At 46.6% G+C, this 18,381-nt stretch overlaps 1 protein-coding gene across 5 annotated transcripts in view; it reads left to right on the top strand.

Moving 5' to 3' along the window:
* Nucleotides 1–11,672: 11,672 nt before the first annotated feature.
* SHROOM2 (shroom family member 2) overlaps nt 11,673–18,381 on the top strand; it is a 228,770-nt gene continuing 222,061 nt past the window's right edge. For 4 of the 5 annotated variants that reach the window (XM_090063987.1, XM_090063961.1, XM_090063978.1 and 1 more), the window contains exon 1: nt 11,759–11,950. In XM_090063987.1, coding sequence (XP_089920113.1) covers nt 11,792–11,950 — 159 coding nt within the window. In that variant the 5' untranslated portion in view covers nt 11,759–11,791. The other variant, XM_090063968.1, reaches the window with a different exon arrangement.

Raw genomic sequence — 18,381 nt, 5'->3', positions numbered from 1 at the left:
GAGCACCTACATGCTGCAGAAATAGAAATAATAGTAAAATGTACCCGGGCAGTACTCCAAGAGGTACCCCCTCTCCAACTGAAGTGCTGTGGGAAGTGTAGGGACCCTTCTCCCCCTAAAGAAGGGAACTAGATTACTAATGGGGACTTAACCATATACCTTTTAATGAGAAAACAGTACTGGGAACATAACCAGTATAAACCATGGGGTATAGGGGACACTACAGTGCCCCAAGGAGGCAGGGTTCAATAAAGGTTAGATGCTTACAATCATAGACATATTCATCCATTTGACAAAAGACAGGGTTAACCAAAATATAAAACACAAAAAGCAGAGCAAACAATATTGGTTGGCAAAATATAAAAAAAAGGCACAAAATACAAAATGTCAAATAAAAAAAGAATATAGGGCCTAGGTATGTGGAAGGGAGAGAAAACAGAATGACCCTTTTCCACTGCAACAAGAACTTTTTCGTGTTGCTTCACTCACCCCAGCTAGGACTTGAATGTGTAGCTCCCCTCTGGTAGGCTGAAACTCTACCACACAGCCACCAGTGATGGTGCTGCTCCAAGCTGCTGGGGGTCTTGACCTTCCAGGAGCCCCAGCTTTACATGGAGCTGCCCGGCCTCTGACTGGAGGAGCTGGAAGCAGAGCTGGGAACCTCTCAGGTCGCTGCTTAGATCCTTGCTGGAGCTGGGGAGCCTCTCCTGATGGCCACAGACTCTTGTAGGGGATCCTGGAGCCCAGTGGGGAGCCTCTCCTGCCGGCCGCATGCCGCACTGCTGAGGGTCCAACTGCTGCCTGCAGGTCCTGCTCCTTCAGGTGCTTCTGGGGCAACTGCTCCCACCCTGCTGGCCCAGCTCTTTGAGACTCCTTCCTTGTTGTCTCTCACTGGTCTCCTGTGCTGCCCCTTTTATCCCCCTCCAGGTGACCCAAGGGGCCAATCAGGGGACATGGAGGGTGAGTCTCTGGGGCCTGATTGGTGAATCCCAAGTCCTCCAATCATCTTTTACCCCTTTAAAGCCCCTGGGCCAAATCATTACCAGATTGGTGAGGAAAGGGAATCCCAAGTCCTCCAATCATCTTTTACGCTTTCAAAACCCCTGGGCTAAGTCACTGCCAACCAGCCCGTCGCAAATACTTCAAAGCAAAAGTAAAATTCTCCAACAACTTTTGGTGTTTCTACCCATAGCAAGTGTCAGTTCCCACAGGGATGCTATATAAGATGCCTGTTTTTTGAAGTGGTGATTTTGGGGAATTCTTCAGTAAATGACTGCCTACAAACACATGGGCTCAGACCTGAGGGACCAGAAGGCCCCTTCCAGACTTATCTTTCTATCTGGGACAGGATCAGAATGATACAGCAAAAGGCACTGAGAGCAATTCCCTATAAACCAAAGGACAGAATTACTGTTGCCCTGATTTGTGATACCATATAAAAGTTACATCTATGAGGAAGTTTAAACTAGGATTGTCTGGTTTGAGGGACTTGTTTTCCATTGCTAAGCCAAAATAAGAAGTTGGCAGAAAAAAATATTTTATTTAATCTTCAGGGAGGGGGTAAATTTTGAGCCAGTGACCACAGGAAACAACTAAAATCAAATAGAACACCCATTTGTGTTTCTAAAGACTATGGTGGAATTATAATTGACAGATTTAGGGTCTCAGAGGGTACCAGTGGTAACTGACACACTTACTGCTATTAAAGTCTCTCTTAACAAATCTGTATTTTGCTATATTTACAGTTTTTGTATGGCCAGCAGATAAAACAGAGGTTTTCAGATTTTTTCACAGTGGTGAGGACATTCTATTTTTATTAGTGAATATTCCTTATTCCTTATTATTATTTTACTAGTGAATATTCCTAAATGTTGTTATAGCCATGATAGTTTGGGAAATATATGCAAATCATAGTTTATTTGGGAATATCTTTTATTGGCCCAACTGTATAGCCAGATATTACCAAGCAAACCTCTTTTATCACAAAACCATAAACATTCATAATAACTCATTAATTCATTAATTCATAATTCATTAATTCTTTCATGAATCATTAATAATTAAATCATAAAAATAAATATATAATCGGAGGTACCATTGTTACTGTTCTGAATTAACATAAACATACTTTGTTCAATTTCTGCCAAGAATAGGTATATTTTCTTCACTAAAAATGTATTTTAATACTAAAGTTTCCAAATTGTGATCTGTCTTTAAATGTTTGCTTTTCCAAGGTGTTATGCATTTACATAAGTCTGAAGTAAATGAGAGCAGCATAAACTGTCTTAATCAAATTAAGACAGCATAAACTGTCTTAATCAAACTATTCTTACTGGAATGTCCAAAGAACAATGTTGGAGTCGGACTGTAGATACTCAGTTTTAAAACTTATATCTGCATTCTTTTCATCAGGTGCAGAAATGATATCTGAAAATCTAAATAACAATGTAAATAATATATCTTCTTCTTTATGGATAATGACTTACAAAACAAAATGGTCAAGATGGAGGAGACTGAATAAAGCAAAAATGTATTTGGGTTATAGGAGGACAGAGGATATAAATCAACAAAAAAGACTTTATAGTCCACAGTGGTCTGTGGTTGCATAAATGTTGCTCTTTTAAATTTGATAAATTTGATGTAAACTGTTATTAGACACCCAGATAAATTTAGCTTTATATTGTTCCTGTTTTGAAATAATAACACAGATTAACTTTATAGTTAAGCAAATAAAAATTAATGTTTATATTTAGATTTATAATAAAAAGTTATTAGTAGTTATGCAGTAATAAACGGGTAAAAAGATTAGTCATATTCTCACTCCCTCTGTAGCATGGGGCACTGTCTAGTTTACACATCTTTGCATATATTATCTAGCTAATTCCTTGCCGTTACAGAGACCCAAAGCATTGGTGGTACTAAAATATTCATGGTACCCCTTTTTTCTCACCTGTTCTCTTCTTGTGGCTCATTGTAGGGTTCCTATTGTAATAAAATCCTGTGCTTTGAGTGTTTTCTGGCTGTGGGATGTGGAAAGATGTTCTTGTAGATCCTATAGGTCAAGTTTATTATATGGTTGCTTGCAATGGCGAGGAATTGAATTTGGTGACTCAGATCTCTTCCAGTCCTGTGTATGAAACATAAATGAAGAGTAAGCCTTAGTCAGAGACAACAAAAAAAGCTATAGATAGGACAAAATATGGAAGAAAATGTTTTTGCTTCCTCCCCTTCCCTTACTGTTTCATATTTTGGAGGAAAAATACATGGGTGGACATAGATGAAGAAGTGAGAGAGATCTGATAGAGGATCTGCCACCTTGGGCCTTACATAATAGTACATAATTTTGCATAATTTTGGAGTCAGTATCAAATGGGCTTACCTAAATCCCTTCCAGGGGTTGTGATGTGTGTCATTTGGCTCCCTTACCCAATGCTTTTCAACTGTACCATGTTTATCTTTCACCCTATGCAGACCTAGTGATTTTACTTTGGTTGCAACAAGTGTTGACTTCAGATTTGCTCAGTCTTGAAACTGAAAGAAAGAAAGAAAATATTTTCTTTCTCAAAAAGAAAATATGAGCCTGGTATAGAAATCACTGAGAAGGCTCTATGGCCTGTGTTATGCAGGGGATCAGAGTAAATGATGACGTGCCATTCTGGCCTTAAAATCTGAACTTAATGAGACAGTTCTGAACCTCTGAATTAATATCCAGCCTTCAAATCCTACTGTGTTTTGTATATCTTATTTTGAATTTGTCACACATTTGAATGATGTGACAGCCCACCTCATAAATACTAAAACAGATTTTAAGGCAATTTTTTTTTTGATTTTGGATTAGTCAAAGTGAATTTTTAACTAGTCTTTTGCCCAACCCTGGTGAATGTGTGCTGTTACTTTGACACCTGGAATAAAATCCAGAGATGATTTAAGTTAATACAAGCTTTGTCAGTCATTGTGGTAAAGCAGGTATGGTATAGACCAATAAGTCAGCAGACTTTGCCAGTAAGTCACTTGTCTTATACGGCGTGTTCAGATGAGTGCACACGTGACTCTTGCCCTACTTCAGACCCCTTTGAGGCATGTGTGGGAATGAAAAAAAGTTCCCCACACTGCAAACTTGCAGCACGGGGAGAAACTTAGACCCCTGGATATACGGGAGTCTAAAATAAAAAAAGCAAAAAAAAGTCCCGGAGACAACGGGCCTCCAGGGAGATGCTCTGGCTGCCAGAGTGTCTCTGTGGTTGGCCCCTTGCCCTGGTGCTGAAACGTGCAGCTGGCCAGGCCGCATGTTCAGCACCAGGGCTCCAGTGCTGGTGAGTAAGGGGTCTGGGTGGGCTGGAGGAAGGGGGAGGGGACCATGGGAGGGACCCCTGCTGGCCCCACCTGCTCCCCCAGTCCGCCCGATCCCTGCCCAGCTAGGTCCTGCTACCCTCGGGGCCCCTCTGCCACCCGGCCAGTCTGGGCCCATGGCAGCAAGACCCGGCCCAGCTGGGCGGCAGAGGTGTCCCAAGGGTGGCAGGACCCAGCTGGGCCCAGCACGTAGGAACTGCATGCCATGCTGGGTCCCGCTGCCATAGGCCTGGTGCAGCTGGGTGGCAGAAGGGTCCCGAGTGCAGCAGGACCCGGCTGGGCTGGAATTGGGGGGGTGGGATGGGGCCCTGGCAGGAGAAGGAGCCGGGCATGGAAGGGATTGGGGGGCTGGGGGAGTGGGCGGGGCCGACAGGTGTCCTCCCCCTACCCCTTACTGGAGCCCTGGTGCTGAACATGTAGCTTGGCCAGCCACACATTTCAGCACCAGGGCAAGGGGCCAACCACAGAGATGCTCTGGCAGCCAGAGCATTTCCCTGGAGGACCCAGCCTCTGGTCAGAGGGGCCCTGAGGGTGGCAGGACCTGGCTGGGCCCAGAACATGGTCCCTGTGCCCTGTGCCAGGTTCTGCTGCCAGGGGCCCAGCCCAGCCAGGAAGCAGAAGGGCCCCGAGGATGGCACGACCTGGTTGGGCCTGGCATGTGGTCCCCACATGCTTCGCTGGGTCCTGCCACCATGACTCATCCTGGCTGGGCAGCAGAGAGGCTCCAGGCCCGGCTGGGCCCAGTGTGTGGTCCCCGTGTGCCGCACCAGGTCCTACCACCATAGCTGAGAGCGCCCCACTCCCTCTGCTGCTTCCCCTTTACTGCTAAAGGTAAGTTACGGGCCCTGGGTAAGTGGGGGCTGTGGCCCTCCAGGGTGCCTGGGACCCTGGGCAGGGGGGCTGTCCCCCTGTGCAGGATAGGGGCTGTGGCCCTCCAGGGGGGAGCTGTGGGAGGGGCATTCCATGTGCTGTGTGGGGGGCGGCACCCTGTGGGGACCAGAGGACCCACCCTTCCCGAGCAGAACTCCCACAAGGTCCTGCACACCCACGGTTCCCCCAGCAATCACCCCACACCTACCCACACACCAAACCACTTCTTACCACACACCTCTTCCCACCCCCTTCCTACAAACAGCATATCCCCCATCACATACCCATCATGTGTGAAGAAAACCAAAAGTAGACATCAACACATATAGGTATTTAGAATTTATCATGATGATAGAGACACTGGTAGGCTACTACATGGTGTTAACATTGTAAATATACCAATAAAGCATTGCCCAACTGATTGCTCTCTCTCTGTCTCTCTAGGGGTGTGTGTGTGTGTGTGTGTGTGTGTGTGTGTGTGTGTGTAGAGTGGTCTTTTGTTTTAATTGTGGAAAACCATGGATTTGGGGGTATTTTTAAAAATGGATTTGGGATGCTGCTGCAGCAGTCCAGCTGGCACAAGGTGTAGTGTCCCCAGATACCAAGTGGCTGGGCCCCAGAAGCTCCTGTCCATTTGTATCCCACATGGCTAACTAATAGTCCCTACTGGGGCCAACGGGTGAAAGATACAACAGAATTCTTGGGACAAAAAAGGCAAAAAAACCAGTATAGGAGTGTTGTGTGGGTCAAAGGGTCAAAACATGAAAATAAGTGTACCTGAGGGGGGCACCAAGCATAGTCCCCCAGGCTTCACCCACTGGTCCTCAAAGGCATCCAAGGAGCTGGTCGATGCCGCCCACTGGTGCTCCGCCTGGAGACATGCATGGACAAGTGAGACAAAAGCGACCCCGCAGTCTCTGGGTACCTTCCCAGCCAGAGCCTCCTTTGTGGTCAAATACAGGGCCCACTTGGCCAGAGCCAGGAGGAGGTTGACCAGGAGGTCCCAGGACTTGGTGGGGCTGCAGATGGGGTGACCAAAAACAAAAAGGTGGGGGCTGAAATTCAACCAGAACCTCAAGAGGAGGCTCTGGAGGTGGAGGGGCTGCAGCCTGGTGCACTTGAGCATCATGTGCGCCAGGGTCTCCCTCTGCCTGCAGAAGGGGCAGGAGACTGGGGTGTCTGTGAAGCTCTCCACATACACACCCATGACAATGGTTCCATGGAGGAGCCACCAGCTGAGATCCCCAATGGCTCATGAGATGAGGTTGGAGTACAGACTCAGCCACTGGGGTGCCCCAGCCATGCCCTTGCCGAGCAGGTCCCACCACTTGGTGTCTGAGCAGGACACAAGGGTAGCATGATGGACAGTGCAGTGCACAAGCATGTAGAGGTGATGGTGATGGACAGTAGAAAAGCAGACCAGTCTGGTGTCCTCCAGCTAGCTCAGGTGGTGGAGCAGGGAGTGCTATGAAGTCAGGTGAGGCGCTGGCTCCACAACAAATTCCGGTGGGCTGGAGGACATGGAGGGGGGCGGGGACCACCACTGTGCAGGACCTGGTCAACAAAGGCAAGGGCATCAGGAGGTAGGGCAGATTTCACCTCCTGGATCAGACGGCAGGTTGCACGTGTCGTGGGTAGACCCATGAGCCCAGCCAGCACAGAGGGGTCCTGCCTATCGTAGTCCGGGAAGTCTCCAATATAGGTGACACCAGCCAGGATCAACCTCTGTCACAACCAAGGCGTCTCTGCCATTGGCACCTCTAGTTGGGGGTTCCAGAGGAGGGGCTCAACAAGCAGGTTGGCATCCTGGCCGACTGTTGTGGGGGACCTGGAGGAGAAGACCAGCTTCCAGGCCTAGGTCCCAGAAGCTCCTGGGAGCGCGTAGCCCTGAGCTGCTTGCCAGGGCAGTTCTTTGTACGGATCGGGCCAGGACAGAGCAGCTTTTTATACTGCTGGGGACAGCATAGGTGCTGGCCTTCTAGCTCCCCCTGGCTGCAGATCCGGGAGGAGCCAAGCAGGATTAATTTGCTCCAAGTGGTACAATTTGCTCCACAACAAAGTGCGCATCCGAGCACATGCACTGAGGCAAAAAGCCCTGGCTCAAATTTGCAACACTTCTATTTGAGCTGCTGCAAGCGCACGTGCTTGCATGTGTGGAAGTGGCCATAGGGTATGTCCCAAGAGTGTATCCATTTCCTACCCATTGTAGTATGCCAGGGTCCCAGGGGTGGCAGTGACACTCCCTGGTGGCTCCACAACCATGCCTTTCTGCCCATAGGGTTCCCTCTCTTCTATCTCACCCTATGTCTTGCTGGGTGTTACAGTAATATTGTTCACAGTACTATTGTTCAGCCTCCCTCTACCCCTTTACTCTCTCTAGGCCTTCTAGCCCAGGGCCACTTTATCAGACCTGGTTTTGAGGTACTAGCTCACCTTTGGCCCTTTTGGGCACTAAGCCCCTAGCCCTTGTCTGCCAAGCCCCAGTCTGGCTGGTCCTCTCTCGGGCACCAGGCCTCTGGCCCCTGTCTGGCACTCTGCTTCACTGGCAGGGCTCAAGATGATCATGAGTCCCATGGGCACTAATGGAACCTCTGTATACCTCCCCTACTGTACCCACCCAAACCACCAGTGTAACTTCAGCATAAACACTAAGCCCCTGAGCCATAACGTAAGCATAAACAGGAAGCAGCCCTCTGTTTAAGAGGGCAAACCTTCCCTCATTTCTAGTGGCAGCATGCCTTCCAGCCCTGGGCTATCTTTTTAAGCTCCCCAAGCCTCACTAGGGTTCCACAGGCAAGATAGCCATCCATTCAAGAGTCCTGCTGCCAGGAAGAGATCAGCTGGCTAGCCCAAGCCTCAGCCCCCTTCCGTTAGCAGACTGCCTGGGCTGCCTGCAGATGCCTGCTAACTGCCCCATTGCCTGACTGCCGCAGCAACCTGCAGCTACTGTAACCTGCCTGGCCTGCAGAACTCTCTTCCTCCCGGCTTCCCTCCCAAGGTATTTCTCTCTTTAAGGAACAGGGAGCCTGAGGCCCTCTGTTGCACCTATACAATAATATTGTCCTCCTTTGAATTCTGCTTCATTACTCTTCTACAAACTCTCCTTGGCCACGATGATTACATAAATAAATTGACAATGATTATGCAGTTAGTTTGCTGAGACTTTTGCCATTTAGGCTTACCAAATTGTCTCATTTTTTTAATTGTACTCCCAATCTTCCTTCATCTGCTGTCTCATATTAAGGAGCAGTGATTTTCAACCAGGGTGCCTTGAGATCTTTTCAGGGGAACTCCTGGGTGCCATACCATGTTAATGTTATTAGATGGTCAAACATGATTCATAAGATAAACCCAGAGTTTTCAAAGAGGAATCCATAGTGTTTAAAGCATTCTGACCTGGTGTGTTCTTTTGGGTTCTTTGCAACAGAAGAATCACACAATTATTTTTCCATAGTAAAAAAAAAAAGTGAAAATTAAGTGCTGACATTTTCCAAGGAATGGAATGCCTTGAGTCTATCCAGAGGTGTCTCAAAACTAAAAAAAATTGAGACCCACCTGTGTAGAGACATAACACTTATTTTATTCAGGAGGAATAGTGGAGCAGGCAGCATTTACACTGAAACAAATGCTGTTTTCCAGTGTCAGATTACTTTGGAAGGCACTCCCCTTCAGGTAGGGGAGGGTCCAGGGAGTGAATTGCTATACGTGCACCCCGATTTGATTCCTGCTCCACGCAGAGTTTAAACCAACTGCCTGGCAGTGGTGGCAGCATTTCTAGTCAGGTAGTGATGAGGGAGTCAGCACCGGGAGTTTCAGCAGTGTCAAGTTGCAGCAAGGAAAGTTTAGTTTAGATGTTGAATAAAATGTTCTCACAAGGAGGGTAGCAAAGCATTGGAACAGGCTACCCAGAGAGGCTGTAGAATCACCATCCTTAGAGGTTTTTAAGGCTGGGGTAGACAGCCTTGGCTGGCATGATTTAGCTGGGGATGGTCCTGCTTGGAGTAGCGGGTTGGACTAGATGACCTCCTAAGGTCCCTTCCAACCCTAATATTTTTTAGGATTCTATGAGTCACTTGACTTCATGGCTCATTCTCATCATGTGCCTGCTCCACTGGCCTAGGAGGAAAGCTTCCAATTTCTTTTTGAACTGGAGAAAAACAGGTATCATGTTCTCTGGGATAATGCACCCCCCTGACCCCTCTAAATCCTAAATCTGCCTCTGCTTGCAGGTATTGGTGTTCCCTGCCATGGGGCCTTTCACTCAGGCCCAACCACCTGCTGAGTGCCAACCAGCTCCCACCACCCTTGGGTCTTCCCCTAGGATTTGACCTACAACAGGGCACAAAGCCTCACCATACAATCAAGTGTGTCTGTAAGCTTTCCTCCTAGGTCAGTGGAGCAAGAACATGTTGAAAAAGAGCCATGAAGTCAAGCACAGGCAACTGGTAGGTGGGGCATGAGGGGGCACGTGCCCCCTTCCCCCAAGATTGGCCTCAGACTCAGCCCTGCTTAGGATGGGGCAGTTTTTTTGCCACGCAGTGTTGGGGGTGGGGGAGCACTAAGCTGTGGCACCGAAGAATAGCAGTGGATGTGGGGCTTTTGGCCTGCCCCCAGGCCCACCCACAAATTGTGTCCCCCAGACTCAGGAGGCACCAGTCAACCCTGAAGTCAAGTGACTCATAGACTCCTAGAAAAATGAGTGTTGTAAGGGACCTCAGATGGCCATCTAGTCTAGTGGTTCTCAACCTTTTTTGTACCAGGACCCTTCTGTAAACATCAATGGCCAGTCTTGACCCAGTGCTCCTCACTCCTGATCCACTGCCCCCCATCCCCAGGCTCAAGCCCCACAGTGTGTGTGTATGTGTGTGGCACAGAGGGAACTCTGCCAGCCTACAAGGGAAAAGCCATGGTTTCCCCTGTTTTTCTCATTTCAAAGAGAACCCATGTTTGAAGTTTGTTGATCCCTTTTTAAAGTTTGTTTGCGACCCTTTCATGTGTTCTTGTGACCCACAGGTTGAGAGAAGCTGATCTAGTCCAGCCCCATGCTCAAAGCAGGACCATCCCCAGCTAGATCATCCCAGCCAAGGGTCTGTCTACCCAGGACTTAAAAACCTCCAACCTCTTCGGATAACCATCCTCCTGGTAAGAGAGCTGTTTTTCAGTGTCCAACTTAAACTTCCCTGGCTGCCACTAGAGACCACTGAAACACCCAGGCAGTCTCTTTAAACTCCGCATGAAGCAGGGAGCTTCTGGCCTTTTGGCTCCGATCAAGTGTAGACCTGTTCTTTTGGCTAGGATTAAGTGGGGTTATCCGAAACCCAAGATCTCTGGGCTTGGGCCTGCACGTAGGATGCCTGCCAATGGATCTGGGAGTATGTGAAGTCCCAGGGTGAGAGGCTGGGATGGAGGATGCTTCCTGGTTGTAGTTCCATACACAGTGTTTAGCATGATTGAGTTCTGCCTGCTCAATCAATATGGTTTTTGGAACCCAATCGATATGATCAGGGCTGGATTAATTCTGTAGTGGACCCTAAACAAACACATTTGTGGGCCATGGGCTGGTCAAGATCCTTCTCCCCGCCCGGGCACTGCCACCCATGGGGAGCTGGGCGCCGCCACCGTGACAAGGCCAGAGGAGGAAAGGGAAAGGGAAGGGAAGGGTGGTGGATGCAGCCATTAGCACTGCCGCTTGGGAAGGCCTGGGGCCCCTGTAGCTCAGGGCTCTAGGCATGTGCCTAGTTTGCCTTAACTCAGTCCTGGATATGATTTGGAACTGATTTGACTTGACATATCTTAATAAAACAAAAAAAACAAACAAAAAACCTGTTTCAGTGCTTCACTACTCCCTGGTGAGAAAAATGTTGCCCAGTATCCAATCCATGGGTGACTGGTGCCTCCTGAGTCTGGGGGGGCTCCAGATTGCTGACAGGGGCGTGGAGGGGGGTGAACACAGCACTTCTGGTTTCATGGCTGGTGCTTTCGGGGGTGCCCTTGCTCCTGCGTGCGCCCTACGTGTTGCCAGTGATCCAGGCTAAACTCCCCACAGGTCCCTTCCAACCCTGGTTTTTCCAACCCTCCCCTGGCTGTGACTGGAGACCACTGAGCCTCCTGGCACTGACTTCCTGGGCACCAGAAATGCTGCGGCCCCCTGCCAGGCAAAGTCCTTTGGGTTTATGCGATACCTTTTATCTTTTAGACCAACTAAAGTCGCCAAAAAAGGTTCTTTGCAGCTTTGAGGTACAAACCCCCTTCCCCGGGCATTGGGAGACTCCGCCTCAAGAAGGGGGCTTGCGCCCCAAAACTTGCCACGAACTTTTTTGTCCAACTTGTTGGTCTACTAGAAGATATCGTATCTACCTTCAGGGCCTTAAACCCCTCGCTGCTACAGCCCTGCCCAGCCCGGCAGGGTGAGGCGGGGCAGCCGGGCGCCCTCACCTGCGCAGGCGGGGGCAGCCCAGGGCCTGGCCGGGCCGGGCCGGGGGCGGGGCGAGCTGCGGCCCGAGCCCTGCCCCTGGCGGCGGCTGGTAGGTATGTGGCTGCTCGCTGCGCCGCGCTAGGAGGGAGCCGGGCCATGGAGAGCGGCAACGTGGAGCTCCGTGGCGGCCCCGACAAAGAGCGGGCGCCGGGCGACGGGCAGCGCCTGGTGGAGGTGGTGCTCAGCGGCGGCGCGCCCTGGGGCTTCACCCTCAAGGGCGGCCGCGAGCACGGCGAGCCCCTCATCATCACCAAGGTGCGGGGCGCGGGGGGCGCCGCTAACCGGCCCGGGGGCTCCTCACGCTGCAGGCTGCACTTTGTGCCCGGTCGCGGCGGGCGCGGACAGTGGGCCGCGGGGGCAGGTGGCTCCGAGCGGTGCTCGGCCCCCGGGCCGGCCGGCCGGGCGAGCGTGCGGCTCCTGCTGCTGGCTCCTTTGTCCCCGGCTGTGTGTGTGCGCTTCGTCCCCGTGTGAACTGGGGGGCGGGGGTGTACTTTGTCCCCGTGTGAATTGGGGGGAGGGGTGTGTGCACTTTGTCCCCGTGTGAATTGGGGGGAGGGGTGTGTGCACTTTGTCCCCGTGTGAATTAGGGGTGTGTGTGTGCACTTTGTCCCCATGTGAATTGGGGGGGGGGTGTTTGTGCACTGTGTCCCTGTGTGAACAGATATGTGTGTGTGCACTTTGTCCCCATGTGAACTGAGGTGTGTGTGTGCATGCATGTTTGTGTGTGAGTACTTTGTCCCTATGTGAATTGGTGGGAGGCATGTGCTTTGTCCCTACATGAATTGGGGGGGGAGGTGTGCACGCACACTTTGTCCCCACGTGAATTGGAGTGTGTGTGTGTGTGTGTGTGTCTATGTGTACACATGCACTGTGTCCCTATGTGAACTGTGTGTGTGTGCACACAAGTGTGTTTTTTGTCCCCATGTGAACTGGGGGTGTGTGCGTGCACTTTGTTTCCATGTGATTTGTGTGTGTGCATGTGTGTGCACGTGTGTACTTAAGGGAGAGTTAGTCCTGTGCATTTCTTCAGCTTTGCTGGGAGACGTTTGCCTGTTGGTAGAGGTTCCTGCTGGATGGCAGGAGGGGTCATGTTAGTTTCTCTTGATCCTCCCTTTCCCAAATATTCCCTCCCCCACTTCCTTTCCATACTAGGGTACAGCTGGTTCTGCAGTGTCACTTCTCCTTCTTCACTTCAGCTTGTACCTGTAACAGGAAAAAAATATTGCTGTTTGGACTCACAGAGGAGGAGGAGGATGTACCTCAACACTAATCAGCTCCCTTAGCAGTTAGGCCTTTGTATTGTGTAGCTGATCCCCTAAAAGCAAAAGCGAATCTCCAGGCAGATGTGTTGTACTTGTCCTTTTGTGGAATCATTTTATGTCCTTTATTTTATATATGGCAAGTCGTATTTTTCCTAATTTTTAGCAAATATGTATATGTTGTAGCTAATGATTGGCACTGTAGTGCATGTTAATAACATTTCTCTGGACACGCATAAAAATTGGGTGTTCCGGGTTTGGCTACAGTACGCCATGGGGCAGTCGCTTTTCTGACTTACAAATTGCTTCTAAACATTAAAATTCTAGAAGGCGTTTTCTGCTTCAGTAATTTATTACATCCCCAAAACATCTAAAATCACTGAAATGTTGAGAGAATGAGTGGAGTGACAGAGCAGTAGTTCCTGTTCCCCACAGGAGAAGTTTGTGCAGACTGTATCCAGGGTCTGACACTGGGCAGGGAAACACAAAGGAAAGACTCCGACTTATTGTTCTGACTTTTTTCTTGCTGGATTTTGTTAATGTTAAACTTGGTAAATCAAAATAATTTACATAATGGTTTGTATCGATTTCCTCTTTAATCAAAGAAGGATAGGATTGGAAAGGACCACAAGGGTCACCTGGATCCAACTTTTGCTGTGATCATGTTGTACATGTTGGTGAAAGAAAAAGGGTGCTTAGATAACTGTGCACTGTGTATGTTGCATTTCATTATTTTGCTGTAAATATGTAACACACCAAAGGTTAATGATGTGTTCTGTCACACAAGTATGTGTTTCCTAGAAAATGTGGGGATAATGGTGCATGTTTTGGTTCAACAGCTTGCAAATGCTGTTGTTTTTGTAAGTCAGTCCTCTTGTTTTTTCCTCCTTTGAGGCATATAAACACACAGGCTCTGCTTTTGTATTCCTTGAGAGGAAAATCAAGACCAGCCAAATTCATTTTCCTCAAGTTGTGGTATAGAGCAGTGGTCTCCAAAGTGGGGTGTGCAAGATGATCCATTGGGGTGTGGGAATAAAATATTAGAACTTCTATTTATATTTATTTTTTATCTAAAAAAATAAAGAAATTAAGCTTTACTAATATTTAATATATGGATTGACACTGGAACCCTCACTTGGTCTGTATGTCAGACGGTCACGTGTCGTGTACGAGGTACATGTATGTAATTTATAAATAAATAAATATGCATATATTGGGGGTGTGTGCTCAAAAATCTTTTACTGATAGGGGTGCACAATCAAAAAAGTTTGGAGACCACTGGTATAGAGAATACAGCCCTTGATCTGCAAACTTACATATTGTCTGTCTTCATTTTAGAAGTAAATGAAGAATGGAAAAGGTCAGATCCTAAACCACCCATAGTAACACTCTTATTCTTATTTTGAGCAGTTTCAGCTCTCTGTATCTCTCTTCATTCTTCTCCCTCTAACCTTCCTTCCCCCTTCTCCACCCTATAATTGGACTTGCTAATTTAGGGCTTATCTAAATAGCTGTGAATTTTTGTGTCAGTTTCCTTGCACCACCTTTCACTTTCCAGACTTGTATCTGCCTCTGAGTTTTCCATTGAGAAGTGATTGTGTATCATCAGTGTACCTTGTCTCCTACCAGCTACCTTGAGTTTTAAGGCCTCAGAATCTGGAGATTTCAGATTCTATAGGGAACCGCTTAGTACGTATATTTGATTTTGAGACTTGGCAGGTGAACTAGTTCCCCTCTAGTAATAGTAGCTAGCATTGTGCTACACATCAGGGCCTGATCCTGCAAAGATTCATATATATAACTTCACTCGTGAATAATGGGACAATTAATGTAAGTGAAGTTACACGTATATTTAAGCCTTTGTGGGGTCATGGTCTATATGCCCCAATACATCCCCAGTACCTTTGGCTTTGAGACCTAAGGATAGCTCCAATGAAGTACTAACATGCCTAACATTCTCAACCTCTGGGGTGAAGCCCAGGACTATATTTTAGAGATCTAGTGTCTTATAAATTTGGTAGGTAGAGTAATAGCCTTAAAATGGGGCGTGCTAGGCAGAGAACTGGCTAAAGTCAGCATGCTTAGTGGAAAGCCATCTAAAATTAGCCAATAGGGAATGCGGTGTGCCTGTAAAATCCTGTTCTTTTCTGGAGCTTAGGTGCTTTTGTTCACTTTAGGATCCACAGCTCTGAACTCTCTCCTGAAGATCGGTGCCTGTCTCCCCCTCTCCCCGCTCAAAAATAAGTAGAACTTGCTCTTTATAAAAAATTGCAGCCAGAAGAAGTGGTTGTTTACATGTTTTACAGAATAACCTTGTAGTGAAGGCACATGCCCAGGAAGTGGGTTCAATTCTTCAGCCTCAGGGGCTTCAATCCTGCATCTCTCCCGTCCTGAGAAAATGCCCTAATCATCAGGCTGTGGGTTGTTCTATGGGGCTCTCTTGATCCCTCTTGAGGAAGCTGTGTCATTGGGCAGAAGGGAATGTAAGACTGATTGGTCCAAAGAGAGGGAACGTGGTGCTGGGATCTAGTGGTTAGGGAGCTCACATGGCATCCTGGGTTCGTTCCTGTCGCTCACTTCCAGTGCTGTCTCTGCATTTTATCTCTTGACTGTTTAATGTAAAAGTACAGAAATGGTCTTAGGATCAGGACCTGTCTCCCCAGATTAATGCTATAAAAGAAATTGGCAGTCACAGCTGCATTTTTTTATGTCATGCTTGATCCTGTCAGTGTGTGCTTTGGGAATGCTGACTGGATTGTGCCCTCTCTGGGGACTTGGGCAGAGCAACACCTACTTTTCTGGATCCTGATTTGGCTTTGTAGCGAGTCAGCTAGGTCTTGGCTGCCCAATACTGTCAAGAATAATTCTGGGCATCTGTTCAACACTTTGTGTCTAGGGAACTTTAAAGCAGAGTTTAGGTGGCATCTGATCATGAGTTTTTCAGGACCATAGTTTTGGATTAGGGTCCCGGTATTCTTCCTGAATCCTTTTTTTTGAGGAGGGGAGGGATTGGGGGGGGGGCGGGGGTAGAGGATCTAAACAAACACCAAGCTTTAATGGCAGTTGCCCCTATTTATAAGGTGGAGAAATTTTTTTTATGATAAAAGGATCTCTTTTCTGTACCATATGCAGGACAGCCACTTAAAGGTGGCTAGCGACTTAGAGCAGTATTTTTTTGAAATCTACCACCTTTTTAAAAAAAAAAAAGCACCACTTTATTTTTGTTATGTATATGACAACACTCAGTATGTAAATCTATCAGTCTCTTTGTACGTATTCCTTTCCCTGTTATTGTGTGCAGTGTAAGTTTAAGTATACTTTTTAAAAGCTACTTTTATGATCTTGTTTTAATTGATTGGATTTCAAGTTAATATTCTTTTAATCCACTAACCAGTATGAATGGAAGGAAAGGCATGCTAAACAGAAGAAAAATTGTGTTTTAATTCTCAGCAGGGAGATAAGCGTGTGTTCCTACACTGGAATGTCGGGTGGGGAAAAAAAAAGCAACGTTTACTCATCCAGTGTGCAGTGAAAGGTCAAGCTAGAGTCAACCTACTAATACCCAATGGCGGTGGTAAAAGAGTATCCCACTAACTGGGTTATTAACTAGCCCATTGCAACATGTCACTTTTGCTAATGAAACAAGGCTTAGAAATCCTAACTACCTGGCTCACAAGCAGACTTCTCAGTTCGCCCACTATGTTCAGGTTTTTTTTGGCTGTAACAGATGTGATGAAAAATGGTACGAGATACAGCTTGCTCAACTTCTTAAATTGGTAATCAGTTTCCTGAAACTCACCCCACCCATATGCAACTAATATGCTAGTAATGCTGTGCTAATAATGAAGAAAACTAGGTGCCTGTTGGTATTATCATACTTCTTCGTGATTTCCTTCAAGAATGGAATCATATAAGGACTTTTCAGTCTAATATGCAGACTTCCAAAATAAGATAGTAATATTCATTGTGCTCGATGTTTTTGTGCCTGTGGCTTCCATAGCATTCCAAAGAGTTGCCCAAAAGGCAACTTGTTATTGCCTAATCTGGTAACTGTAAACCTTAAAAGGAGGAGTCTGACTTTTTAAAACAATGTTCAGACCTTCTGCTTCGCTAGGACCTTTGTTTTCAGTATCAGTGTGGATATTAGCAATCTCACTTTCTCATCTCTAAAGAAGGGAAACTAACATTGGATTTGGATTTGGTGGTTTAATTGCCAAAACTTAGAAGTCAGTATGATCATATATGAATCATTAAAAAAAACCAAAACAAACTCTATTGGAATCAACTTATTTTTAAAATGTAGTTCACTTTTGTGTTAATGACTCTGATGGTAAGGTCTGGAGGAGGAGGAGGGGAAGGGTACAATTCTCCTGCCATTCAGGTTTGGTTGTAGAGATTGGGTAGAGAAATCTGTGTGGAATTCAGTTCACTTACAACACTAACAACATGCAAATAATTAAATTATCCTGCAATTACCCTGATTGAACTACATTTACTGATAATGAATGCGAAACATTTGGAATTTTTGGAGAGGATGATGCATTTTTTTAAAAGAGAGTACTTTTCAGTAGTATCAGGATTTTGAGTGCCTGCAGCTATACCTCCTTACACTCTGATACTGTAGAAAGCTAATCAAGGTTGGGTCAGGATGGTGTTTTGATGAAAGACCTATAAGTGAAAGCCAGTTTCTTGCAAGAATGTTACATTACTGATTTACCAGGTGAAACTCTGAATTATTAGTGAATTAAAGCTCCAGCTGGAAGTGCTGCTTTCAGATAAGAAACAAACTCTTCTCCTGATGGCTTGTTTCAATTAAGCATTCCATGATTTATTTAAAAAGTGGAGTGTGGTGTACTTTATAAATTTGCCCATGATATCAAAACAACGTTTATAACTCCCATTGGGCTAGAATCCTCCCCCCCCTGCTTTTTAGTTATATCATTCTTTCATATTGCCTATTCAAAAATGTTACACAGCGCTATTTCTTTTAAAAATAACAATAGCATTTCTACTATGGGCAAAATGAGATCAATTTTTGTAAAATATTTTCTAGTCATTTGGCAGTAGAATTATTCTATCAAAGGAAATAATTACTTGTAGCTATATATGAATTTGCGGTACCTAAACAGCATTTATTTTAAAATGTTTTAGTAACTCTTTCCTGCTTATGCAGGGGGTTGGACTCGATGATCTATTGAGGTCCCTTCCGACCCTAGCATCTATGAATCTATGAATAACTGTCCATTTATAAAGAAATCTGTAGAATGACTTTTCTGTTTGCTGGCATATAAGGATTTGTTCTTATACATTTATACATTTTGTACAATTAGTCATTAGGGAGGATAACTAAATGGCTCATTGATTAACCTGCAGTTCTTACATCTAGGTGAGAGGCTTAAGAAACTGTCTTTTTCAAGGCTAAGGTTT

The sequence above is a fragment of the Crocodylus siamensis genome, chromosome 1 (genome assembly GCF_052110815.1).
Source record: "Crocodylus siamensis isolate JL-2025a chromosome 1, ASM5211081v1, whole genome shotgun sequence".
Taxonomy (NCBI): domain Eukaryota; kingdom Metazoa; phylum Chordata; order Crocodylia; family Crocodylidae; genus Crocodylus; species Crocodylus siamensis.
The sequence above is the reverse complement of the archived record's forward strand: the minus strand, read 5'-3'. Positions and strand labels throughout refer to the sequence as shown.